Below are 20,127 nucleotides of genomic sequence, written 5' to 3'. Positions count from 1 at the left end.
TATTCAAATAACTAGGGTATAAAGTACTTAAATTTAGTAGTTTCATCGTTACCCAGTACATACTTAATTAATTTAGGGTACTAGGACTGCTAGTAGTCTTAAATACCAAATGTACTAAAGTATGAAAAGTAATTGATTACTATAAATGTACTATAAAAATAAACTTTATACATTTAAAGTCCATTTTATAGGCAATGAATAATTATTTGCTTTATTGATTTTTACTGTATTTAATAGTTTAAAAAAACACAAACAAAAGTGGCCCTGCCATTTTGGGGTTTTTCTGAATGTGGCCTTCAAAGTAATAAGTTTGGATGCTCCTGTTATAGAGAATTCATAAAACAGAACTAAACATGAAGCAAAGTATAGAAAGAAGTTGGATCGCGCTAAAAGTTGCAATTATGATCATAGTTAATTATGAAGAATAAAAAAAGCTTAACAAAATACGGAATAGCTAAAAATAAAATATTGAGGCATATTTTGACAACAAACTTGCAAGCGTTATAAGCAGTATTTTTTAGAAAATAATAAAATGTATACTGTAATATATTTTTCTAGCCAATATATTTTTAATCCTACAAGTGTACGTAATGTTTAGTGTTACATTATGTTCCCTCGAAAACGCGTTGACAATTACGTAATTCGACACGTGATTTCAGCCTCAGCCAATCATCATCCGCTGACGTCATCCAACCGAACGTATTTAGGTGCGCTCGTTTTATAACCACGTACGACTCCATTAGCTTCGTAAAGCTGTCTAGTTGTTGGAACATTAAACTCCGCCCATTCGGCGAAACGAGGCCTATTACCCCAAGCGCGCATCGCCACTCCGATGCTGTAAACTTAGCTAGCATCAATTCTGACACTATCACGTCGTGTTATTTTTTTTTTGTTTGTTTTTTTACCCTGTTTCGGCATTAACCTGAAACGAAGAAAGACCGTCCTGGGCCGTGAAGAGGACCCGTTCGTCATCTATTCCTATTTGTGTGTGATGTATGAATGGTTATTTGACGGAATCTCGTCTTTGTTTGAGCCAGCGACGGAGGGAAATCGCCAAGCTAAGACCAGGGAGCTAACGAGCACGCTCGCGAGACGGGGAGGGAACCACGGCAGACCTGTCAAGAGGAACTACCAGAGGTTAATAACGCATAAAAAACACTCCACAAATTTTTTTAACCTGTCATTGTTTTATCTGACAGGCTAACTTCTCATTTTGTGTCTTCGGGGTTCGTTATATTGCATTATCCTAGCAAGCTAGCTAGTTAGCTTAACTTGACACGTACAGAATTCTTAGAACGTATACTAGCGATATTCGTAAATATGCTTTCCTATTATCAATGTTGAAATAACCAGGAAACAAAAATGAATAAAATCAGATCAAGAACGACATTGTGGATGAATCAGATTCAAATCTAAGCATGTTAAATATAAACATGTCCTAATTTACCTAATGCACCCTAATATCAGTAATTCGTTTTTATATGGGGAAACTGCTTATGCATAAATTCATATTTGAATATTGTGTGCACAAGAAGAGGTATACATGTTTAGAATATATTGTCGATTTGTTCTAAAGCGCCCTTAGAAGTACACGAAAATTATGACGAAACTAATCCGCAAATCACACTAGAACAACTATGATTAAAAATCAGCTGTACTTTTTTTTTTCTAAACTCGATGATGTTTTTATCCCCCTTCCAGTGTTGAAGCAGCAGACGGCCTTGGCCAGGGCGAGCAAGTTGCGGCTAAAAGACCAAGACGAGGTCTGTGCATGATAACGAATAGTTTTCTTGCACGTTCTTCAGAATGAGTTGTTAATGATTTACTTTTTTTTTTTTTTAAACAGATGTGGTGATAAGTTTTGTTAAGAAGACCGTGGCCGGGGTCGCAAGCCTGCTTCGCTTGCGCAAGCCACTGATATCAACCTCCAAAGACCACGGACACTATAAGGACACGGAGGTTTGTGGTTTTATAACCCCTAGCAAAAATATGGAATCACCAGTTTCTGAGGATGTTCATGCAGTTTATTTTGGTAGTAAAAAGAAAGAAGTAAAAGCAGCTCACAGACATCAGGTAAAACTAAAGTCATTTCTAATGACAACTTTCTAGCTTAAAAAAAACTTAAGGAAATCAAGACAAAACATTGGGTTATCTACTATACTGTTGTTGTTGTTGTTTTTTTCTTATTTCCATGATTTCATTTTTTCCCTCCAGGATTGGGTGATTCCCTATTTTTATTTTTCTGCTTGGTCTAAAAAGTAACAGTTACTAACTACCATATTTTTTTCTTAGTTTTAATATTGCCTGCAGCCAGAAATTGGCGTTTTGAGATGAGTTTTAGTTTGGTTACATGTCTGTGATTTTTTTATTTTTTAAACAAAGTTAAACAGCATGAACATCCTCTGCGACTGGTGATTCGATGGTTTTTGCCTGAGGTTATATGACTGAATTGAGATATTTAAAAAGCCATGTTTAGATTGCTTACTTTTGTGTAAATCAGAGACACATTACTGCTCAAAATAAAGAACGAGCAAAACTTGCTTAGGGAATAACGTCACTGTCGTGCTTCTATCAGCAAAGGGTTGGAAATGGATTTAAATTCAGAAAGGAAGTCTAAGATTTTAGAATTTTGAGTAGATATAATGAAGGGTTTTCGTTTGTTTGTTTTTAAATGAATGGCTCGGACTGAAATAAATTCTTGTGTTGATCCAGTCTGTCACTCTGGGAATCGATGAGCTGCACACGCCGTGGCTGACGAGCCCTGACTGGAGAATGGGTGTGTGAATTGTTAGAAATTGAACAAAAATGTTGTTTATCCACCATATGCAACCTGTATAATCTTGTTATAATTTGGTTCAATCCCCGCAGATAAACCAGGGATTGGATTGAGCGATAGGGCCGCGCCCAATCCTTTCCAGAGTTCCTTGACACCTTCAATGAAGAAATTCAGGCAAGCAATTTGTTTTGATATGAGTCGGATTTGGAGAAATTGTCTTTTACATGAAAAGTGTTCCGGGTCTGAACTCCTCTGTCGCACGTGTACAGCGGAAGCACATTGTCCTCTGAGAGGAGAAGCTCACTCCAGCTGTTGCCTTCACGGCCCACTGTGAGTGTAGGAATGCCCAACACTGATCAAACTAGTTGCAACGGCTTTGGACACATTCAACGCTACAAGCCCAGTCTCACCGTGGAAGAGGTATCTTAAGCCTGGGAATTTTTGCGCTTATTCAAGTCATTTCATTTTGGGCATGAAATTAATCACAACTGGATTTTTTTTTTCCCATAGGCAATCAAGCAGAATGACAAAGAGCATTATAGACGCCTTCTGGAGTTAGTGACGGAAAAATACAACAAAAGCCAACCGCTTCCTTTCAATCAAACAAAACCAAAAGCGTGAGTAGAAACATACTATACACCAAGGTTACATCAACGCAGATCATCTCCCGATTGATTAAAAGTACTTGCAGATACTCAAATGCCAATACTTGAACATTGCGTCTTGCAACTGTGATCCAAATGTGTTTTACTGGGTGGAATAGAATTGCTATGATTAATCAATAATCAAATCAATTGATAACTATTTTTGATCATCAATGAATCCTTGAATGAATGAACGGACCTAACGCTTTCAATCCTCCAAATTTCAGCCTCTTGCCCATTAAACCGATGCAACTGTCAGATATTTTTCGTCCTTCTCGATACAGATCTGTTGAATCAAAATGCCCCCCCATCATAATTGCCGTATTTCGGACGTTTTACACCAAACAGTTGAATTGATCATTAAAAAAAAAAAAAATCATTATTTAAAATTATACTGACTTGGCAGTGTTGTTGACAGCTATCCATCCATAGGCTGGCAGTGAATGAGTTAAAATTTAAGTGTATTTTAGTTAAAAAAAAAAAAAGTTTCATGCAACTGAACAGTTACTTGGCTGTTGATGTTTTTTGTACCACTCAAGGGAGTTTGCATATCCCACTTTAGGAATCACAAGCTGAGAAAACAATTCGATTTTTCATGGTACTTTTTTCAAATTCAATTCATTTTAATAGGTTTTCCGAGCAGGTTTTACTACCTACAACACCATTACTCGCATGTCCTTCCCTGTTAGACTTCTCATCAGCTGCTCTTTGTTTTTGCAGCAGAATGCTCACGGAAGGCGAACACACAGCGACAAGGAAACCTTTTGAGTCAGCCCCCAAAAAGATGACACATTCCGGTAAAAAAATTTTTAATGCTACATGTTGATACAAAATCAAAGCAGTAAAATATGCTAATGATTGTCGTTTGTGATCGAACAGCTTGCCCTGGTGTGCTCGCTCGGAGAATTGCACCTGTAAATAAGAACAGGTTGGTGCCATTATTGCTTATATGGGGATAGTTTACATTGTTTAAATTCAGATGTCATTTAAAGCCATTGTTTAACTTACGATTGCCCAAATCAGCCAAGTTGAGCATCTGTATTACATCTTCATTTCGGAAATGTTCCTGGTGATTGTCTTAACCGTGGGTGTTAATGCGTTCTATTTTCTTGCAGATGGGCTCCCCTACCGCTCAGCAAGTCTTACACAGGAGCGCTGGATGACAGACACCATGTAAGATGTGCAAAGATTATTATTTTTTTGGGCGTTGTTTTAGTACATATCAAAAATATGTTAAGCGCTCAACTGTTCTCGATACGTGTAGTTCACGCATTATTATTGATTGTACATCTCCATATCCTCCCGGGTTGTTTAGAAACCAGGAGCCGGGATGGACCTCTCAGCAGAAGTCGCCACCCGCCTCAACCTAGTGGACCGAGTGAAACCCGCCGTCAGCCCGATGCTGGCCGCGCACGCGCGACACGCCGACGACGATATACCCCGACTTACGAAGGTAGGGATGTCGTCTACGGACTTTCGGGCCAGCGTTTGATCGCTTTAGCCGTATTTGCGCATTTGCAGGAAATGGCGACGGAGGTGTGCAGCGCTCTGGCTCAGAGTGACCCCAACTTAGTTTTGAGCGCCGCTTTCAAGCTACGCATCACGCAGAGAGACTTGGCCACGCTGCAGGAAGGTGGCTGGCTCAACGATGAGGTAGTTAGAGCGTCTACTTTGAATGCCTTAAACAGACTGTGTGTGTTTGTATGCATGTGGATATAGTTGAAGTCATTTTCAAGTAAAATCTCCCACATCCTCAGAATTTCAGTTTGCCGATGGTAAATATTCTCTGATATCTGTCAACGACTGTGAATGCAGACAAATTATCATTGTGTTGGATCAAAGTCAAATATTTGCTTTTATTTTGGAAAATTTAGGTTATGTTTTAAAAAGTTTCATCCCTTGGTTAAAACACATGACATGATTTCAAATTAACAGTGCGAAATACAAAAGGTGAATATCGTGACTCGGTTCCTGCTTTGGTCCGTGACGTCAGAAAATGCACATATTTTTATCTTTTTTTTTTCCAAAACGGACAAATGTTTTATTTGAGGAAAGGAGGATTACAGGAATCAGGTATTAATGCTTTGACATTAACAAAAAGACATATAAACAATTCGAGTTGTTGATTTGATGATCAGTTTGTCAATTTATTGATTCATTGTTGCACCTCTAAAAATAATGGTTTCATCTTGTTTTGATGGTTTGTTTTACAGGTGATGAACTTCTACCTTTCCTTGGTCATGGAGCAGTGTTCCGACCCAGAGGCGGGAAGGCGGGTGTACTCCTTCAGCACCTTTTTCTACCCCAAGCTTCGCGGCAGTCCGGGCGGGCAGCCCGGAGGGCACGCCGCCGTCAAGCGTTGGACCAAAGCCGTGGACATCTTTCTCTACGACGTGGTGCTGGTCCCGCTACACCTGGGCGTCCACTGGGCCTTGGCTGTGAGTGGAAATCGTCGCACGGGGATTACGTGAAAAAGTAGTAAGAATGAGAATGCATAATTGACTTTTCTTTTTAGGTGATCGATTTGAAAGCAAAGACCGTCAAGCTGTACGACTCGATGGGCCAAAGAAACGAGGCCGTTTGCGCTCTGATGCTGTAAGTTTTGCTTGTGTTTTCCCTCTTGCCATCTTTTTTACTTTTTTTTTTGTTTTGTTTTGTTTTGTTTAGAAGTGTTTGAATTACAAAGGGCCATGTGTTTATTTTTTCTGAGCCAATACCAACTATCAAGGAGACAGATCACTGGTATTTGGAGAAGATATTCATTCTTAGTAACTTCCATTGCCATTGACGGCTGTAGATGTTAATGATCCGATTTCAATGGACTGCCAAAGAACGGCTTTGTTAGTCACACCCAGGGAAAATTTAGAGTGTATTATTGGAGTAAATTCATTTTGAAATTTTGCAAAAGAAAGTTTAACTCATTCAATGCCATTGACGGGTATAGACGTTAAAGATCCATTTTTTCCATTTTTTTTAACGTCAGTGATTGCGTTAAAAGGGGGAAAATAGGCTTCAGAAATAAAATAGAATTTTTTTTTTAGGAATGTCTATAAGGATATGTATATTAACTTCTTTTTTTTTTAATCTTACACGGTGCAATAGACATTTTTGGTTTGTAATTCTTCCAGAAAGTGCTTCCAGCGTCATCACTTTTAAATTAAAAGTCACTTTATGCTAGTAAAACCAAGATTTCTACTGTCAATACATTGAAATTTCAAAATAACTGAAATGTTGGCTTAATAATCATCCAGGCCATCTGTCTGTCCCTAGTTTGAATGCCAGAGTAGTTTATTCAAGTTAGTCCGCTCGTTTTTATTTTTTTTTTAGTTTTATTTATATATTAGCTCATTCAGAACAGCCAATTAACACACCCACCTCCACATTCTATCAACTCATTCAATGCCAAGTACCTATTTTTACGTCTTAAAAATCTCCATTCAATCCCAGGTGTACATATTTTTCAGTTGTTTTTTTTTTTTTTTCCACTTTAAGGTAACTGAGGCCCCAAAATGCACTGAATTAGTTCACGCTGAGTCTTTTTGTTTGTTTATTTGTTTTTTCAGCCTCTACCTGAAGGAGGAGCACAAAGCAAAGAAAGGAAAAGAGTTGGACATAACCAAGTGGACGGTCAGCTGCCTGCGGCCTACTGTAAGGATCCCAATTATACCCCACTCCAATTAATGGCTGCAATTATTTGGAATCGCAAAAGAATAAAACAAACTCACCCTATTTCATCCGATGTTTTTTTACTTTCAGGAGATTCCCCAGCAGAAGAATGGCAGCGACTGTGGCGTGTTTGCATGTAAATACGCCCAATACATTGCTAAAGGAAGGCCCCTCACTTTTCGACAGGTATGCTCATGAAGCACATATGTATTTAGTGAGTCAATGATAGCAATTGTGGAGTGTATGCAGACTTTAAAGCAACATATCTTGTCTGCAGTGGCACATGCCTCTTTTCCGGAAGCTGATGATTTGGGAAATTGTGCATCAGAAGCTGCTATAGCAAGTTCAGCGCATCAACATCAAACACCTGTGAAGGGACTTCAAGTGTATGCACAATATTCGCCTGTTTAATCTCTGAGTTGTAATTAGAGACATTATTTTGACACAAGCTTTTTTTTTTTTTTTTTTATAAAGACAACTTCTGTTTGTGTTGGGAGTGCTGCCACAAGTGCCTTTTGTTGGTCTCACATTGAAACTGGAGAGGTTGTCATACAAAACAGGTTGTTTCTATCCCCCGCCCCCAAAGTCGGCACACTAATTTATTCAAGCATTACTCCGGAGCTTGACAAGCATGCAGTGATATATTTTTTTGTATTTATTTATGACATGACTGAATGATTGTATATTTTTGTTTTACCCGGTTATTGAACTGCTAAGAGATGCGAGGCACTTCTGCTATAGTATTTATTGCATAGCAAACTACTGCATACAAGTGCATGTTTAAGTTCATGCTTTAAAATGTGATTTTCAGTTGTTGCTTTATTTCCCCTTGAAATAAATTTCATAAACCTGTGTAGTCTTGATTTTTTTTAATTGACACCTAATCATTTTTACAATTCGCAATAACAATTCCTTGTCAACACATCAGTAGAACAACGCTAAAAAACAAAATATAAAACAATATCACATATGTACAAACAATCAGACATTCCAGATCCTAACATCCATACAAAGATCAATATCAATTTTTAATATTTCAAAACATGGAGTGAATTTTTAAAAATCGGGTTTGTGAAGGTGAAATTTTACTCGTGATTGTTTTTTGTGTGTAGAGTGCGTTTAAGAATGAGTGTGTTTATGCATGAATGGGAAACAGCAACCAAAACTGCGGTGAAAATATGACATACCCTCTTAACATTTAATGGAACAATTTCAAATATCCGCCACTACCTTCTCCCCTTTTGGCGTTTCATATAATCGCGTATTTTCGCCTGCGTTTGTCCATACAGAAAGATTTGTAGTATTTTATTTTCACAATGTTAAAACGGAAATATATATTTCATTTTGAAAAAAAAAACGGAAGTCCGTAGAGGCGCCGATCAAAGTCAGATCAAACCAGTTTTCCTTTGCGGCGTTGTTTAGGCGATTTGAGCTTTCCAAAAGCTACAAATCGAGACGATATTGCATATTTATCTCGCTTAGCGAAAAAAGCGACTAGTTACGCGAAAATGAGTGACAACGAGAAAGAATTCAGGGACAAGGTGAGTCTTATTTAAGTAATTCGACGAATTTACCGAGCGGGGAAAAAAAAATGCTAAGCTAACGTTAGCCTGCCAGCTACAGTGTTAACTGTATAGTCGTGGTTATATCAACGGATCTTCTTAAATCTAACTAAGGAATGTGTTAATGCATATGTTTTTGTGATGCATTACTTAGTTTATCTATATTCTAATCTTATTTCTGTTATTAATTTTTTATTAAACGTGCGGCCTTCAAAGCTTTCGTCCTACTAGGCCGCGCCGCCTTCGGCCATGCTTTCATTCAACTGACATTAACGTTGCCTACAATAGTAAAGCTAGAGTCTACATTATCGTCTGATTTTAAATGTTCTGTTTTTTAAATAAATGCTGTGTTATACATATTGATCTTTTGTGGCAAAGGAGTAATTAGGGCGTCACTGAAAAAAAATGTTTAAAATAACCACGACGAGAAAATGGCCGTCGTGGTGTTGCGTTTACATCGTGCAGGAATATTTAATTTACGCGTTTTACGCAATACACGTTCTCAAAAATGTTTGTACCAATTAAAGAATAATTTTCTGAATCAATTGAAAATGTCATATAATTTTTTCTATTAACAATTCATCTGAGGCTTTGGCCTATCGCCAACATGTCCGCAGCGTCCTAAAATTACATGGTCGTTATTTTGTAATATTTTCATAGCACTCATATATTTCCCATAATAAAATAGCCACTTTTTATAAAAAATATATCAACATTGCGATATACTATTAGCAAACTGAACAATTGATGGTCAATAGACTGCAAGTGTATCCCACAGTCCTTTGCACCAATAAAAAAAATATTTTTAACTGAAAGACACATCCATTAGATGTGATGCGAAATCACAACCAACGTAAAGAATAAGTTAGAGCAATATTTATTGTTGAAGTTTAATTATATGGACTATTTGCAATTATATTACAATTCCAAATGCAATTGTACAGGGTTTTTTTTTTTTTGGTCATATTGTTACACCCTTTCGGTGTGGCCCCTAATATACTCCTTTGTCTATTTAATCTTTAATTGCTATTTTTTTTTTTGTACCACTTGGTATTTAAATGCAACCAAACCAACCAACTTGCCTTATCACTCCCTTGTTTGTTCTTTGTCAAGGTTGAGGTTGGAAGAAAGAAAAAAAGGCGGAAGACGTTTCAGATGCGAAGTTGTTTATGTTTGAAGCCAATGCCGTTGATGCATGCTAATGTATTGGGAGCAGGAAAAAAGAAGCGCTCAAGATCCTATCCCTCGACTAGTGTTGTTATGGCAGATGGTAAAATTGGGGAAGAGGAGCAAAAAAGACGCCGTAATGTCAAAGAGAAGAAAGAAGAAATGGCGGGTTGTTTTGAAGTTATGAAGTAAAAGAAGTTATGAAGTTATGATCAAAGTTTGGCCGGGTAGGAGTAATTTCTTAACAGCCTATTATATTGCTACTCTTTTTCTATTTCTTAAATCATGCATGATAAATGTTTCTCTATCTGTAACTCTCACTCGCTAGCGCCCCAACACACTCATTTATTTATATGAATCAGCTAAAAATTAACATTTTCAATGTATTTGATGTTTGTGTCACCCACAAAAAAATATGTGATCAAAATATGGGGGAAAAAATGGTCCTTCTAAAGGGATTTAAGAGCGAGTGGAGTCACACATTTTGTTTCATTCTTTCTCGACGCCAATGCGATGCGTTTTGTTTGAACTCTGCCGTCCGGTTTGTCCAGGAGCCAGAGCCTGGCTCGGGGAGTTCCTCCCCTCAGCGATCGGCAAAATCAGCCAGCCGCTCGCCCGCGCGATCCAAAGATGGTTCCCAGCAGTCCAGGTCCAGGTCTCGCTCACGCTCCAGATCCAAATCCAAATCTCGGTAAGACCCGGTCGTTGCATACTGTACCGCTAATACACGATGGGCCTTGATACCTCGCCGTTAGAGGGATAGTCCACTTATTTGGACATTTTCAACAGGAAAAATGTTTTAAAGAATAACTCTCCCTTTATTTTAAAAAAAAAAAAAAAGGTAATTCGACAGGAAAATAAAATTCGCTCACTCAGTTGTGTGTTTGGTCCATAGCATGCCAGAACAGAGGCAAAAAAAGAACTCTAAAAAGAACTGTTTTATACCACTTTTCCCCAGACAATACCTTTATTACGTTGTCAACCCTTGAGAGATCACGATACCAAACACAAGACACCGCTTCTACCTTTGATACACATAATGTATGCCAAAAAACATTTTAACCCCTTGGACTCATTTACTGCCATTGAACATTGAAAATCTTTTCATTTTTGGACATATTGAAGTCCCGATGTTTGCATATATCCTTTCAACGGCAGCTCACAAATAGGGCGCAATAGAAATTTTTGTGTTGGTGCCTCAAAACCTCCCAGTGGCGCCAGCGGCCAACTTTGAGTGACTTCAATAATTTGCATTTTATGAGCTGCCATGATTTCTTTTTATCAGAAAAATGATCTGATTTTTTGTTTTACCAGTTAAAAACGGAAGTGACTTACTCTCTGTGGGCACCGCAACTTTTTCCCAGGTCCCGTTCTCACAGAAGCTCGCGCAGAAACTATTCGCGCTCTCGCTCCCGTTCCCGCCGCCGCCGTTCCCGAAGCCGCTCTGGCAGCCGGCGGAGGAGCCACAGTCGCTCGCCCATGTCCAACCGCCGCAGACATATTGGCAACCGGGTAATTGCTTTTTATCAATGACCCGATCGCTTTTACGCGTGAGAAAAATATGTAGAATGTCCAAAGGTCAGCGTTGCGCTCATTGCTATATTCCTCCTTTCGGCAACAGGCCAATCCCGACCCCAACACCTGCCTGGGCGTGTTTGGCCTCAGCCTGTACACCACCGAGCGGGACCTGCGAGAAGTGTTCTCAAAGTACGGCCCGCTGGCCGACGTCAACATAGTGTACGACCAGCAGTCCCGGCGCTCCAGGGGCTTCGCCTTTGTCTACTTTGAGAACTACGAGGACTCCAAGGAGGTGAGTCTCGCTTACATGCAATTGCTTGAAGGCTCCGCCCGGCCTCCTAAATGGCTGCGGTGCAAAATTTGAACGTGTTCTTCAGGCCAAGGAGCACGCCAACGGGATGGAACTGGATGGCCGACGAATCCGCGTGGATTTCTCCATTACCAAACGAGCGCACACCCCCACTCCCGGCATCTACATGGGACGACCTACGTAGTCAGTGTCTTCGTGAACCCACTGTTCTGTTTTTTTAACCCCTTTTCCATAAAGTCGCGCCTCTTGTTTTTGCCGTTTTTAGTGGCGGCGGCGGTGGAGGCGGTTCTTCAAGACGCATGTCGAGAGATTACGATCGAGGCTACGACCGGGGCTACGATCGGGGTTACGACCGCGACTACGATCGCTACGATGACCGGGAGTACCGATCGTATAGGTGAGCGTTCGGCGGCCCTCGTCGCGCGATTAATGGTTGACGATTGAATGGTTTGTATGCGTCCGATAGACGACGATCTCCATCGCCGTATTACAGCAGAGGGTACCGCTCTCGATCCAGATCACGGTCTTACTCCCCACGTATGTTTGATGCCCGTTATTTCCTCAAGTAAGCACTTTTAGCATATGGAATAAATCATGTTTCTTCTTTCTCACAGGTCACTACTGAGCAGTGAGTTGTCCTTGGTTTTTAGATGTTTTGACCACACGCACACATGCACTCTGCAAATGCATGGAAAAAAAAATACCTTACAGTTCCCAAGGATAATGTGCACAGTGTGGTTTGGTAAGTTTTGTTGCTGGAATCTGGACATTTGTTTTTTGGACACTGAACCAAAAAGGGGACATTTAAATGAATGGATTTTTTTTTGCTTTCCTTTTTTTTTCCTTTTTGTAGTGTGAATGTGTTGTTTGAGTCTGGATGTTTGAGCATTTTTTTTTTTTTTTTTTAACAATTTGTTTTGTCAACTTCTACTTTTTTTGTGGGGGGGGTCTTGACACAATCTTCCCTGTCCATGTATTTCTAGTATTGCAGTTATTGTAGTCTGTTCATAAGACACAGTTCATAAAGTAAGTCCTTAATGTAGGACACGGTGAGTTTCCATTAGGTGTTCATTCAATGTTCATTTCCGACCACAGTAATTGCTTGCGTCCCTGCAGTTTGTCATATACAACCTAATGGAGCTCTGATTTGTATGCGTCACACATTGTGTCATGAGGTTTTTCAAATAAAAGTGGAATGCATTGCCAATAGTCTGAATATTTTTTCTGATCTACGTTTTTGTGAAAATTGTGCCACGAGAGTTCATTGATGCGAATGATTGTTTTCTTAGACACGAGGTGGATTATTTTAGAGTTACCGTTTACAGGTGTTACAAGAATGCAGCACGCGCATTATGCCGTCACAGACGAACCATACAGCGAGCGAATGTTCACACATTAGGGAAATTAATAGTGGGTTTTCAAAATAACAACGGTCTAAATATTACACATTAAGGGGATTGATTTGGCCGATTAAAGATCTGCAAATGTTTCCCATTTGCCTCCGTTTTACTAAAAAATAATTTGATATTCCCATAACGTGTATGTACCAAGTTGTTATGAGTTTCGACAAAACAAAAGTACTGCATATCGAAGCATTCTATGACAGAGCGAAGCGGTCATTTTCTAACGAATCCTACATTAAAAATTAATATCCAGTTCTCAACCCCCAAATCGGAGCGGTCGACTGTTGAAGTACAGCATTTATATTTCTAGTGGATTTTGTTGCATTAAACATCGAGTTGAAGAAAAACATGAAAACACTTTTTTTTTGTACTGTATTTGCGATAATAGCTCTGCGTAGCCGTGACGTACTCGCACAGACCGATAGTCTGAGCTGTTCGCCTGTTAAAACACCAACGATTCTATTGTAAATTCTATTCTATTTTAAAAATCCTAAAACAAGAAATCGCAAAAGCGAGTGCGTGTATTTTTGTTTCTATTTTTATCCATGTGGTTTTTAACATCACGTCGCGTTACTATGACGTAACTACACCGCTCTTTCTCCGGCCAATCGGAAAGCTCTCTTGCGAAAACACTTCCGCCTCGCTTTCGCTGCAGTCTTTCCCAGCGGAGTGTTCCGTGTGAGACCCTGTCGCTGAAGTGCACTGCACGTAGAAATAGACAAAAAAGGTACAGGTGAAAATGGTTTATGCACTTAAACTAAAATTTTAACGCCTAAGATTAGTGACCGCGTGGCAAAATGGTCAGTGAATCACTCTTGCATATTAAGGTGTGACTCACGTTAGCCGCCTGCTAACGTTAGCATAAATCCTGTTTGAGTCAAGCTCCACGTTTTCACCGCAGCTAGCGTAAAGCTACGTAACCTAAAAAGTTTCTGTAGAAGCCATTAAAGTAGGACTATTCCTCAGGGGGATGTGTCGTGGCTGAATGGTAACCTGACGCCACTCTTGCAGATGGCTCCAAAGAAGGGAGAAGCACCCAAGCAAGCCCCGTTGATTGGCCGCTTCGGGACGTCGCTTAAAATCGGAATTGTGGGACTGCCAAACGTCGGGTAGGCACAAATGCAGACGCTTGAGGCGTGTTTGTCATTAAATACTTTCTTTTTTTGTAGGAAATCCACCTTTTTCAACGTGTTGACCAAAAGCCAAGCAGCAGCCGAGAACTTTCCATTCTGCACCATCGACCCCAACGAGAGCAGAGTGCCTGTCCCTGATGAACGCTTTGATTTCCTGTGCCAGTATCATAAACCAGCTAGGTTTGTATACGTGTGTTTGACACAGAACACTATTTGCAATGGATAGTAGCCAAGTTCTACAGTGCCGCAGACTCTCCACTAACAACCCAGGCTCCTCCCAGACATAGTTTGCCTTTTCGTTATCATGTATCACTTCAATTCCTTGAAACAGATTGTCACCTCCACAAGGGTTTGATGCCATTTTGGCATCTCACTTAGAGTGCGCCAAAATTACTGCATATACAATGAGCCCCCGTGTTACGAGATTAATATGTTCCGCGTTTGGGGTCGTAAGGCGAATTCGTCGTATGACGGGCAATCCAAACCTTGGATTTATTTACCTTTGAATGATGCTTGTTATGCCCATATTCCCCAATAAGAGTTATCTCCAGCATCGTTTCCATATAAACCATCTTCTTACTTCTCTCTTTAACATCACTAGCAATCTTGGCACCCATGGCTAACCCTAACAATCAAGCAGTAAAATGCACTATTAATACGCTTTTATATCCACTCACAATCGAACAAAGCTTTACCGTTCCGCCATTTTTGAAACAAGTGAGGCCACCAATAGCATCTAGCATCTCCGTGAGGGGTCGCCGACCAATAGCAGACCAGCATTGTAGTCACGCGTTGCATGGAAGCAGACGGCAATAGTATATAAGTGCAATTACCTAAAAACGCCAGCAGATGGAGGCAAAACAACACTAATACAGCCAAGCCCCTAGGGTCATGACAGTTGTTTTGGTCGCATAACCGGGAAAATGTCATAAAGAGGGGATGTAAAAACTCTGTATTCCACGTCACAACATGAAAATAACGTCAATCGGGGACGTTGTAACACGAGGGGTCCACTGTAGTTATTTTCCCCAAAAAATTCCAGATAAGTGCTAACAGGTCCATTTTTTTATGCAAGTTGATTTAGTTCTAATTTGGCGATTAGGTGCCCATACATCAGCGATGCCAACATTTGTGCCGTATTCTCCTCAGCAAGGTTCCTGCTTTCCTTAACGTGGTGGACATCGCCGGCCTGGTGAAGGGAGCTCACGCGGGACAAGGGCTGGGGAACGCCTTCCTCTCCCACATCAGCGCCTGCGATGGCATCTTCCACATGACACGTGAGTCGCCGGGACTGTATGTCGGTCTGCCCCCACAGTTGCTTTGGCCCAACAACTTGAGTGACGTGCACAGGTGCAGCCCAAAGCGCTGAACCCAAAACACTTTTTACACGGGCCGAGAGCCGGAGCAATCATAATATTCCTAAATATGAAATTGAAATATTGGATAAATATTTGAAATAATAGAGAGTAACATAAGAGTGAAACTGCACTGTTAGAGACAGCATAAAGTATTTCAAACATTATGACAAATTGTTGCATAGTAACATTGAGAATGTGACAAAAATTAAACAAATCTTCGGAAAACAAATTGCACAAATATACAAATACTGGGGGGAATACCGTTATATAATATTTTAAAGATGTATTGCACTGTGCATACTGAAGAAATAGTGAAAACATTTGATTTGGTTTAAATGAAATTGAGGAAATTGTAGTGCTAAGTACACTGTAAATATTAAATATTAAAAAAAAGAGAAAACAAAAAGCTTTTCCCTCGTTTGTCGTGGTGTTACATTCCACAAAAATACCCGCAGTAACCGAAAATTGCAAAGTTTTTTTTTTTTTCATAAATACATAAATTGATATTTTTGTCTGGTCTGACTTACAAAGAAATAAAATATGAAGAAAAAGGGCGGGGTAAACTAAGAGTAGATATGCTTATAAATGCAAATCCATAGAGTAGAGGTTGATTTTTTTTAACAAATGTTTTTTTGTTTTGTTTCGTTTTGTTTTTGTTTTTTGTTTTTTTGACTAGTCCGTCTCAAAAGAAAGAAAATTTGGAAGGAAAATATCCTTACAACCTGCAACAGAAAAAGATATGGCCATGAATGAAAACCTGCGATATAGTGAAGTCGCAATAACAGAACTGCAATGTAGCGAGGGATTGCTGTAATTATGACCTAAACAAAAATATTGATTTAATGAAAACTTTCTAAATGTGCAAATAGTAATAATAGTACAACACATTATTAAAAGTTCATTCCCTTTTAAAGGGACAGTGTGTAATACATTAAATGATTGTAAATTTCAAAACCTTGCAAATGAATGTGTTCTTAATGACCAAAAGTACGTTTTAAATATAATCATAGATCTAGTTATCATGAAATTATATCACATTGGGGACGGTACTTTTCCGAGGCGGCCATGTTTGTTATAGCTACGGACAATGGGAAATGCAGCATCTCCTGCTGTCCGTAATGAAAATCTTACACACTAACCCTTTAATGGATAACTATTAAGGTTCTCGTTTTACTTTTATTTTACTATTGTCTCTTTTTAATGAAAATAATACACAAGATACAAACATAAAAAAATAACAAGAAAATAATGTACAAAAACCTTCAATGATGGCAGTTTATTTCGTTTGTGTGCAGCATAACGGCCAAATGTTGCGCCACCATGTTTGCTTTGAGGTCCGGGCTCCATGAATCCCAATCCCCAAAATCCCAGTCTACACTCAGAACCACACAAGATTTATATTCCATGAGTATTTTTTTCACGTATTTATAAACCAAGCGCAGAATTTCATTTTATTTCTACTACTGACCGCCTGACAGCTGCGGCTGTTTGCTGCTCTTTTGAAGACAAGCGTAATGTAAGAACCTCCTCCCATTTTCTTCAATGCGATTGTTTTCTCAGGTGCCTTTGACGACGAGGACATTATTCACGTGGAGGGCAACGTGGACCCGGTGCGGGACATGGAGATCATCCACGAGGAGCTGCGGCTCAAGGACGAGGAGATGATCGCGCCCATCGTGGACAAGCTGGAGAAAACGGCGGTCCGAGGCAATGACAAGAAGCTGAAACCCGAATACGTACGGACCTTCTGCGCGCTTACTGTCCTCGCGGTCGGGAATCGGGTGACCGACCCAGCGCGTTCTCGTTTCAGGACATCATGGTGAAGGTGAAGAACTGGGTGGTGGACGAGAAGAAACACGTGCGCTTCTGCCGAGACTGGAACGACAAAGAGGTGGGCGGCCCGCCGTTCTTTTTTTTATTTTTCGGGGGGTGGGGGGGGGGGGCACTGAGTTGAATTGTGGCCTGTTTTCCAGATTGAGGTTTTGAACAAGTACCTGTTCCTCACATCCAAACCCATGATCTACCTGGTCAACCTATCAGAGAAAGATTACATCCGCAAAAAGAACAAGTGGTAGGTCTCCCTCTCTCTCTCTTTCTCTCTCTTCTTTTCTATTTTTCCATCTAACGTTTTCTCTCTGTTTGCATCTCATGTTTTCTCTCTCTTTGTCTCTCTCGCTCTCGCTCTCTCAAAAGAACTAGTGGTAGGGCCCCTCCCCCCATTCTTCAATCTCACGTTTTCACTCCCGCTCTCTCCTATTCTATTTTTCCATCTCACGTTTTGTCTCTCTCTCCTCACCTCCCCTTTTCTATGTTTCCACCTCACGTTTTCTCTCAAAAGATCAAGGGCACTCTCTCTCTCTCTCCTATTCTTCAATCTCGTTTTCTCTCTCGCTCTCTCTCTCCTATTCTATTTTTCCATCACAAGTTTTCGCTCTCTCTTGCTTATCCTTTCTTTACTCCATTCTAAGGTAAACACGACCTATCTTTCTGAAAGAGGCTCTGATAGGCTCCGCCTTCTTCGTGGCCCTTTCGAGGACAAGCGCTTGTAGAAAAAAGAGATAGGGAGGTACGTGTTGTCATGTTGTTGAGTTGGCGTGTCTTCTTTTCTCTGAGGTTGGTTAAAATCAAGGAGTGGGTGGACGCTCACGACCCCGGCGCTCTGGTGATCCCCTTCAGCGGAGCGTTGGAGTCCAAACTGTTTGACATGGAGCCAGAGGAGCAGAAAAAATATTGCGAGGAGCAGAAGACACAGAGGTGACATACCCTCACTTGTGATGATATCTTTCAGTCGTTCTGCAATCCCAAATGAAGGTCATATATAAATAAGGCTTGATACTTATAAATAATAATAAACTAAAATAAATAATTAAAACAAATTGACCCAAGAAATGACAAAAATGTGGCACACAGACTTGACACAACTTACTTGCAGAGTGCAAACCAATGGAAAAATGAAGGTTACTTAGACCCAAGCACATTTTTATTTTTATGCAAATTTTAATCAAATAGCAGTCAACTGGTAAGTAATACCTGTATATTTGGGTGAGAAAGGCGGAAGCTTTTGTCATACAAATATGTGGGAAACATTGCCTCCTAGTGGTAGAATGACAAAGTGTTTGATTTGACATGTACATTAGCCGGCTTTTTAAATGCAATATGGAAGAGGATCACCATAATTAATCGTGGCAGCCAATATCGTGATAGCGATTAAGATTAATTGTGCAGCCCTATATTGTTCTGTTAATGATTTATAGACAATACTAAACCTATTAAAAAAATTGCCATAATAAAAAATCCAAACTTATTCTCACCTTGGTCTTGACACATAATGTGGTTGACTTGGTCTCCTAGTGTCCTGACCAAAATAATCAAGACGGGCTATGCAGCATTACAGCTGGAGTATTTCTTCACGGCGGGACCGGACGAGGTGCGAGCATGGACCGTCAGGGTAAGCGTGTCCTTTAACGTTCTTCTCGCAAGACGCCGTTCATCAAAGGATTAACTTTTGTCCTCAGTTAAGATTTTTTGGGGGGTGGGGTTCAATACGGTGGTTATTTTGTAGATGAACCTTATTGTTTTCTTCGTTGCAACCCAACAGAAAGGAAGCAAAGCTCCACAGGCGGCCGGGAAGATTCACACTGACTTTGAGAAGGGCTTCATCATGGCCGAGGTGATGAAGTATGTAGACTTTAAAGAGGAGGGCAGCGAAAACGCAGCCAAGGTACGACGTATCGAGTTTTTATTGTCCTCAACAAGTTAGAAAACAAACATCATCTTCTCCTTCCTTTCAGGCTGCAGGCAAATACAGGCAACAGGGTCGGAACTATGTGGTGGAGGACGGTGACATCATTTTCTTTAAATTCAACACACCCAACGCGCCCAAGAAGAAATAAGAATTCAAGAATTATTTTTAAAGAACAGATTGCCATCTACGCTTTGCTTTTTATTGACCACATACAGAAGGCCTTCAATCTGCTCTGGAATCATGTGGACTGTCAACAACAACAAAAAACATGTCAGCCTCGTCATCAATATGCACGCGTCAATAAAATGTGACGAAAACCAAGCTTGATTCCGCAATGTGACTTTTTTTTTGTTTTTTTTTACATTTTTCAAGTTACAGCCTAACCATCATTTTATGGAATTGTTGCTTATCTTTAGCTTAATAGTATAACTGCCCAAGTCAGTGATTCTCAAGCTTGACACCCCCCCCCAAAAAAAAACTTCTCCCACGACCAACATACTGACCCTCAATAAAATAGTTGTTAGTCTAAGTTTTTTTTTGTATGTGTGTGAAAAAAAAATCTTACAAGAATATCTTGTTTATGAAACATTATTTAAAATGTATGCATACATTTATGGGAATTCATTTAGCCTGAATAATGATTGAACTGAAATGTAATGCTCCACTGTAAAAGTTAAAAAACTAGCAAATCTTAAAAATGACTAAAAAGTTAAATACAACTAAACTGTTAAGCGATCATTCTCTTGTATACCACTGGAGGGAGCCTGCATACCACTAGGAGTTAGACTCGTTGCCAAGTCATTTTTAACTTGTTCCCCTTTTTTTTTTTTTTTTAAATACCAATG

The 20,127-nt window shown here is 39.8% G+C and overlaps 3 protein-coding genes across 9 annotated transcripts; all 3 read left to right on the top strand.

Moving 5' to 3' along the window:
* Window positions 1–763: 763 nt before the first annotated feature.
* Window positions 764–7,938, top strand: senp2 (SUMO specific peptidase 2). Of its 2 annotated transcripts, none has more exons than XM_088432363.1 (17): window positions 764–1,137; window positions 1,702–1,763; window positions 1,847–1,959; window positions 2,713–2,776; window positions 2,869–2,950; window positions 3,046–3,196; window positions 3,287–3,393; window positions 4,144–4,217; window positions 4,300–4,348; window positions 4,536–4,593; window positions 4,736–4,873; window positions 4,942–5,073; window positions 5,634–5,858; window positions 5,936–6,015; window positions 6,984–7,068; window positions 7,177–7,272; window positions 7,364–7,938. In XM_088432363.1, exons 1-17 carry the CDS (start codon window positions 992–994, stop codon window positions 7,424–7,426), a joined length of 1,725 nt encoding a protein of 574 aa, XP_088288489.1. In that variant the 5' UTR covers window positions 764–991; the 3' UTR covers window positions 7,427–7,938. The 2 variants fall into 2 exon arrangements, with proteins under 2 accessions (XP_088288489.1, XP_088288487.1); XM_088432361.1 differs by having other exon boundaries at window positions 4,141–4,217.
* Window positions 7,939–8,444: 506 nt separating this feature from the next.
* LOC148412733 (transformer-2 protein homolog beta-like) lies at window positions 8,445–12,850 on the top strand. 5 transcript variants are annotated; one of them, XM_088433790.1, is made up of 8 exons: window positions 8,445–8,627; window positions 10,367–10,506; window positions 11,180–11,327; window positions 11,437–11,625; window positions 11,711–11,823; window positions 11,909–12,040; window positions 12,110–12,180; window positions 12,258–12,850. In XM_088433790.1, the coding sequence occupies exons 1-8, from the start codon at window positions 8,595–8,597 to the stop codon at window positions 12,266–12,268; spliced, it is 837 nt and encodes a 278-aa protein (XP_088289916.1). In that variant the 5' UTR covers window positions 8,445–8,594; the 3' UTR covers window positions 12,269–12,850. The 5 variants fall into 5 exon arrangements, with proteins under 5 accessions (XP_088289916.1, XP_088289915.1, XP_088289913.1 ...); XM_088433789.1 differs by having other exon boundaries at window positions 8,447–8,627; window positions 11,711–11,826; XM_088433787.1 differs by having other exon boundaries at window positions 8,464–8,627; window positions 9,762–10,506; window positions 11,711–11,826.
* Window positions 12,851–13,669: 819 nt separating this feature from the next.
* On the top strand, window positions 13,670–19,603 carry ola1 (Obg-like ATPase 1). Of its 2 annotated transcripts, none has more exons than XM_088434075.1 (11): window positions 13,670–13,773; window positions 14,058–14,155; window positions 14,216–14,359; window positions 15,329–15,456; window positions 17,098–17,273; window positions 17,348–17,428; window positions 17,511–17,608; window positions 18,151–18,291; window positions 18,889–18,985; window positions 19,136–19,258; window positions 19,329–19,603. In XM_088434075.1, exons 2-11 carry the CDS (start codon window positions 14,058–14,060, stop codon window positions 19,428–19,430), a joined length of 1,188 nt encoding a protein of 395 aa, XP_088290201.1. In that variant the 5' UTR covers window positions 13,670–13,773; the 3' UTR covers window positions 19,431–19,603. The 2 variants fall into 2 exon arrangements, with proteins under 2 accessions (XP_088290201.1, XP_088290202.1); XM_088434076.1 differs by having other exon boundaries at window positions 13,685–13,773; window positions 14,013–14,155.
* The last annotated feature ends 524 nt before the right edge of the window (window positions 19,604–20,127 follow it).

The sequence above is a fragment of the Hippichthys cyanospilos genome, chromosome 14, assembly GCF_059441005.1.
Source record: "Hippichthys cyanospilos isolate Australia breed blue-spotted pipefish chromosome 14, RoL_Hcya_1.0, whole genome shotgun sequence".
Taxonomy (NCBI): Eukaryota; Metazoa; Chordata; class Actinopteri; order Syngnathiformes; family Syngnathidae; genus Hippichthys; species Hippichthys cyanospilos.
This window is presented reverse-complemented; position numbering and strand designations above follow the sequence as displayed.